Source organism: Synchiropus splendidus, chromosome 4 (assembly GCF_027744825.2).
Source record: "Synchiropus splendidus isolate RoL2022-P1 chromosome 4, RoL_Sspl_1.0, whole genome shotgun sequence".
Lineage (NCBI taxonomy): Eukaryota > Metazoa > Chordata > Actinopteri > Syngnathiformes > Callionymidae > Synchiropus > Synchiropus splendidus.
This window is the reverse complement of record NC_071337.1, coordinates 24,849,497-24,855,867: the sequence shown is the minus strand read 5'-3', so window position 1 is coordinate 24,855,867 and position 6,371 is coordinate 24,849,497. Positions and strand designations below refer to the sequence as shown.

The 6,371-nt window shown below is 43.4% G+C and overlaps 1 protein-coding gene across 1 annotated transcript; it reads left to right on the top strand.

Moving 5' to 3' along the window:
* The first annotated feature begins 423 nt into the window (after nt 1-423).
* LOC128757482 (specifically androgen-regulated gene protein) lies at nt 424-6,250 on the top strand. The gene is made up of 4 exons (XM_053862806.1): nt 424-526; nt 1,252-1,422; nt 2,683-2,986; nt 3,058-6,250. The coding sequence occupies exons 2-4, from the start codon at nt 1,345-1,347 to the stop codon at nt 4,482-4,484; spliced, it is 1,809 nt and encodes a 602-aa protein (XP_053718781.1). The 5' UTR covers nt 424-526; nt 1,252-1,344; the 3' UTR covers nt 4,485-6,250.
* Nucleotides 6,251-6,371: the final 121 nt, after the last annotated feature.

The following is a 6,371-nucleotide window of genomic DNA, read 5'->3' as shown; positions in this document are numbered from 1 at the left end:
AGTCTGGCCAGCAGATGGCATCACATTAACATTTTGAGCAAGTAAAGCCTTGCTCTTGCGTCATCACTCATTTATCAGCTTTTATTTTATTTAAACTCTACAGAGTTTGATGTTTAAAAACAATGTACATGACAATACAACATTGTTTTTGTTTGTGTTATAAATACATGTATCTGAATGACATCTCTATTATAAGTATATGGTGTTATTGGGCTTAAAAAAAGATCACTTTTTAATAAGATAACTTATGACCTCTCTGTGACGTCAGTGAAACTCTGAATTGAGTGTGGATAATTTCACATTATTGATGGTCAAACTGCACCTTTTTGTACACCTGAATGGAGGCGCACACACACGCCCACGCAGAGGTGGGTGGAGTCTCTTTCCTTAAAGTGATGTGCAATGAACCAGTGCAGTCATAAAATGCAGAGCAGCTCAACGGGAGTGTGGCGGAGCCTTTAACGTTGAAGACATACATGTCACTGGCGCTGATGATCCACTGACATCAGGCATGTGGACCTGTAGGGTGAGTTCTTCTATATTACTTTGTACCATATAATGTCTTCCAGAATACTATACCTTTGGCAGATACATTACTCTAGGTTCATTTTCATTGAGAAATATCTAGTCAAATAAACTTGTGTATTAACATAATTTTGGCTTCTACATGGGAAAAGCACCATCCCCATATTTATATATTATTTATATTATTATAGTATAATATTATTTGATTATATATTTGTCTTATATAGGTGCTTAATATAATCATTTTATATTAATTACATCACTTTCCACTTACCCAACTCTACTTTCGCTTTTGACAATACCAAACGACTCCATTTAAATGATATAAGTTATACAACCAAAACATAATGTTGACAGCGAATCCTAAATTTATTAAGCACTAATTTACTTATGACATTCGTCTTGTTTAGTTGCAGTGTCACATCATTTGTTTATGACTAATAAATCATGCTGCCTTATCAAAATGACCCGACAACCTTCCTTTGACTGACAGCTGTTTTAACCACATAAATGACGAATGATACATTTTCAATCCATATCTTGTTTTGTTTTTTTTAACTATTATGCAGCTTCCCAACTTTCTGAGCTGGAAGAACATTTATTGAGTGCCCTTTTACTGTGTGTCACTTCTGACTTTCATCCCAAATGTCATGAACAAAAATATACAAGTATGGATGTACATTTCACTTTAATAAGTTAACAAAGTGTATGCTATTGTGTCTGCAGACTTTGACTGTCCATGCTGAGTGAGCCCTGACATGGTGCAACGTCTGTAGCTGTGCCACTCAAAAAGTCTGGCTGACCTCTGACCCTCTCACCATGGACCACCGTCGATCGCCCAGCGATGGCTCACACTACAATGTCAACGGTGCTTCTTACAGAACATCTCACTCAGGGGTCAGTGTTGTTTGAATAGTGACCAAATCATGTTGCCTAAACGTTCATGCGCATACCTCCAAGATTTTGTGGAAAGTCGTTGCAGAGCTGTGATCTGTTTGTCTGACTTGACTATTACTGAGCAAAATAAGGTCAACCTGAAAAGAGCCTTCTTGTTCTATTGTCTATTGAAACACAGGTGTATCAGGTGAACAACTGATGGTTCACACCGTAGTCGCACCTGACGGAGGTTGAGTTCTGTGTTTACACAATGCTCCCAGTCATAGCTGACACAGAGAAATCCAACTTGCTGCACAACCTAATCCACCTTCGTGCTTCGGGGATGACATGCATTATCAACAGCCATCTTGGTCCAACCGGTTGAGCAGCAGTTTTTTTAGCGCACATAACTGCCTCGCGACAAGAGACATCATTGGCTTCAGTTGAAACCAGCAGACTGTCTCACGTGGGTTTCGGTTGGGTGTATATGTGGGTGTTTATATGTGCAGAACAAAACACTGTTTTGATGAACAACATCAACAATAACATGCCGTGTCTGATGAAGGTGACTGAAGGTCTAGAGATCCTACATCCAACCTAGATCCATCCATCTCAACTAAATGTTGTATCGGTGTCATCGTCCAACATTGTCATCATATTCTTCTCTTCTTTATTCCACTAATTTATCAATCACATTATTCACATATAAAATAAATCTGAATCCGTTCGTGTACAGCCATTTCATGAACACCACTACACGACTTAAACTTATTTAATCCCTCTTCACAAGCGCTCATTTTCAGGTCCATTTCACATGGCTGCTCAGGATTACAGACTCTGTTGCGTTCAACATGTGCTTCGTCTTAAGCGAGCGCACTTGATCTCCAACATCTCCACTTTGCTGTCACTGGATCACTCTTTGTTCTGTTTGTCAGAGGCAGCTCTGTGTGCAGCAGGGCAGGTAGCACTGCTGAGGGAGGAGGGAAGGGCGGGTCTCTGCATAAGAGAGGAACTTTGAGGGTCAGTTGTAGGAACAAACTGGCCAGTGTTCTTACCGTTGACACACCTGGAAGTACAGTATGAAAACACGAGAGCAGGATGGAGGTGTACAGCTAACATCTCTCAAACAGGACATTTCAGGTTAGTGTGGTATTGCATTGACGGGTCTGGTACATGATTTAAAAACAACTGTGTAGGTCTTCTGACAGCCAGGTTGTCTTACATTAAAACACTGTCTATATACTGACATAATACTGACACAGTAAAAACTTGCTGCGACAGGGCAGAGTGGATTTGCAGTCTCTGGCTGTGGAGGAGCAGGAGTCCATTCAGTACTTGGAGGAGATCATCAACTCCTTGGAGAAGAGTCTGAAAGAGGATGCACCAACCCCGGCTCAGGTCAGGCTACCTGAGAGCCGTCAAGACGACAGCTTGGATGGAGCGTTTGCAAGTCCCAGTCCGAAGGCGCATGTGGGTATGACCTACCCTGAGGCCCGGATGTCCGGCCCCAAAGATGATATCATAGATCTAGTCAGGCCAGACCTGGTGCAGACCAAAGAACCAAGCTTCAGTCCCACCCATCCAGGTAGCCTAGTGTTCTGTCGATGTTTTCATTATGAATTCTGTTTTGGTTTCTCACGACGGAATGTGTTTCAGATTTTCAGAGTAAACTGTCAGTTCCTGAAAGCCACTTTGATTTTAAGCCACGACATGAACCAATGGACAGCTTGTCTGCGGAGTACCATCATCTGCTTCCAAGTGGCACCATGGGAACGACGGAAAACTCCTACCACCCTCCAGGAAGTATCCCCACACCTGTCTTGATCGCCCAGAAGATAGCAGAGAACCAGGCAGGAGGAGCGTCTACCTTCAGTCCTTCCTCACTGCTGCGTCAGCATAGCCCGGAGTCAGAGAAGCCCAGTGCTGATGCACATGCTCCCCCTCCTACTTCGGTAAAGCCTTCCAGATTCCCTGCAAACATCAGCATGAGTGTTGGTAACAGAGAGCAACCCAGCCAGTCCCTTGCTAACGTGAACATCCATGAGCGAAAGGCTCAGATGCTGGCAAACCTCTCAGGAACACAACATCCATTCCAAGAGGAGCTTCTGCAACCCACCGAGCCTAGAAATACGCCGACTCGTAGTGTTTCCTTCAGAGATCCTACTCCAGACAAGTCACGGATGGAGGCGCTCTCAAAGTTGGGCCTGACCAGGAATCGCGCCTTTTCTGGAGGTGCAACGCTGCTTACCGATCCTGACAGTCCCTTGCGAGACAGCCCTGTCACTGCAGATCGCAGTGTTAAGCCTGAGGAGCCTCGTGTCTCCCTACATACAGAAAACACCACCAGTTTTCCAGAACCAAATTTCCCTCCGCCGCCAGTCCATGACATTGATGTTGAGACCACAACACAGGCAGGGAAATCCGATTCATTCAAGCGACGGGACGAACGCAAGCCCCAAGGCAACCCCGCATCCGCAGAAAGTACCGCTCCCGCTCTTTCAGAAGTCACATCCCTAGAATTTAACAGTTACGGGGGAAAATCCATAGTGGTCAAGCCTACCGCTTCATCTAGGACCGAACCTGTTGCCTCTCCACCAGCCCATGATCCCAAACACCTCCCAGCAGGGTTGGCTAAGCCGTGCGAGTACAACTCCTATGGCGGAAAGAGTAAAGTAATGACCCCTGTTCCCGCTCCCAGAAGTGACCTTCCGGACATACTCAGCTCACACATCAACAAGAGTTATACCCCGCCCCCCAAATTAGACCCAACTCCCCCTGAGCTCAACAGCTACGGAGGAAAGAGCCGAACCATCATCCCTTCCGGTGGGTCAAGCCACCCTGCTAACATCCCAACACGGACAGTGAAACCCCCGGCGCCAACCCCTGCTCCCAAACCCAACCGAAACACTTTCCACGGCACCCCCAGCAAGGCACCGGCACACATGCCGCACACGGATCACAAGCGCAGGAGTGGCTCGCTGTTCCGCCCCCAAGGCATCACCGTGCAGTTTTCTGGACGAGGGGCCACGGATGAATCTCGAAAGGAGGCGCTGAGAAAACTTGGGTTGCTCAAAGAGTCTTAACACTCTGGAAATGCATTCTTTAGTCTGCCAAACCTGAATCTCTGACATCTGCCTTCTGGAGGTGGAGGTGTCATGCTGGACATTTTTCCATTCGTGCCTGAGACTAAGGTGTGTTTGACGACATATCCATTTACACAGGAATGAAGCTCAATCGAATGAAAGACCTGTACAGCCAGTTTCGAAGAACCTGGCCTTCAGAAACTGTCAAACTTGTATGACAGTGCTCAGCCTGCAAGTTTTACATGACATGTGTGTACGTTTTCATACCGATAGAGACGTCGCTCTGTCATCTCATGGCTCTGGCGTTTTCATGTTCCTGACATGATCGTTGAATCGCAGCCAAAGGATGCATAGAATTATCCCAGAAACAAAGCAAAGCATTGAATAAAGAAAAGGGCCCAAAAACTAACAGGGAATTGAATTTAAACTACATAGAAAGTGCACTTCCACAGCACCTTTTACAGACAGAAGAGCGAGCTCCTCTGTCCACACATGATGCCACCTAAACAGTATATCACGAGGAATCACAGTCCATCTCTGACAGAAGCCTTCTATCTGCTGTTTGTATCTTACATATCATTTTCAGATCTCGTGGTAACAAAAGGCTGAAAACCAGTCATTGTCATCTCCAAAAATCAAAACCTTTCTAACCAGCACTGACTTTACATTTTTTACAACAAAAAAAAACCATAAAGTTTATACAAAGCTGAATTTGTCCATGTATAATGTAAGTTGTATCTATATCACTGACATTTTATATCATTTTGTATCATGACTCTTACCTTTGTTACATTGGGACTGTTTATGTTTGCTATTTTCGTGTCGTTAAAACAGCACATAAAACTTGGTTTTTCTTACAAGCTTTGCAGAAATGAATCACTTAAGATTCTTTAAAAAAAACAAACAAAAAAACTCTTAAGGTGGTTTTGGAAGACCATTTTATTTCCTTAGTTCCATTTCTGAGTAAACACTGAGCAGAGAGAGTGAACTGATCCGTAAGATATTTTTGAAACTCAAACCACACGGCCTGTGGTATGCTTTTCTTTCAGAGGGAATATTTAAGGGCGAACTTATACTTGGTATTGTATATAACCCTAAAACCTCAGACTCTAGAGCTGGTGTAATTTGGGTCTTTCTCTCCTGTTGTTTACAGTGTTTTTAAAAATGTTGTATCTACAAATGTGTAAATGTGTTTACAGTCAGGACTCCGGTTCCCTGTAGTTCATCTACAGTCACTATCGAAGGATCTACAGTCTCACAGTGGAATATTTCAGCTGTGTGACGGTGTTGTTTACAGACTCCGGCTCGCTGTGGTTCACCCACGCTTATTTTGAAGTATCTCGTGGTGCATACGGATGGAATAGAAATATATTCTGTCAGTCCTTTTTCCTCTTCTCCAAAGAAATGTACACTTACTACGTATGGGCAAAACAAAGCTGTCGTCAAGTGCTGTCTCCTTTCTTTCTTTTCAAAAAGAACAAATGTTTTTTTCTACTTGTTAAAGTTCTGTTAATGATTACAAAGATCATTGTTGTATCTGTCCGACAGGGTTTCTTAGCAGGGACTCTGGAATGTAAAGAATAAACAAGCTGTTCAATGATTGTTCACGAGTGCTCAACGTTTTACCAACACGGACATTCAATATGGGAGCTGATTCGCTGGAAAATCCAGCGTGCTGTGACGCAGAACCTCTCAGATAGGTTGATTTTTTTTACAATGTTGTAGCCATTTTTGGTTACGCTTCAGACTCGGGAACATGTCCATAAATAAAGCAATTATTTCAATATATGTTAGCAGCATTTTACAGTTATTTTTCATTAAAGTTTATTCTACCCAGGAATGGTCAGTGAAAGGTCCAAAATAACTGACTACTAACTGTAAATAAGC

Excerpts from the sequence above, each read along its gene's own strand:
- LOC128757482 (XM_053862806.1), top strand. The coding sequence starts at position 1,345 with ATGGACCACCGTCGATCGCCCAGCGATGGCTCACACTACAATGTCAAC. Across the intron at positions 1,423-2,682 it reads ACAGAACATCTCACTCAGGG|GGCAGAGTGGATTTGCAGTC; the intron begins GTCAGTGTTGTT and ends TTGCTGCGACAG. Across the intron at positions 2,987-3,057 it reads CTTCAGTCCCACCCATCCAG|ATTTTCAGAGTAAACTGTCA; the intron begins GTAGCCTAGTGT and ends AATGTGTTTCAG.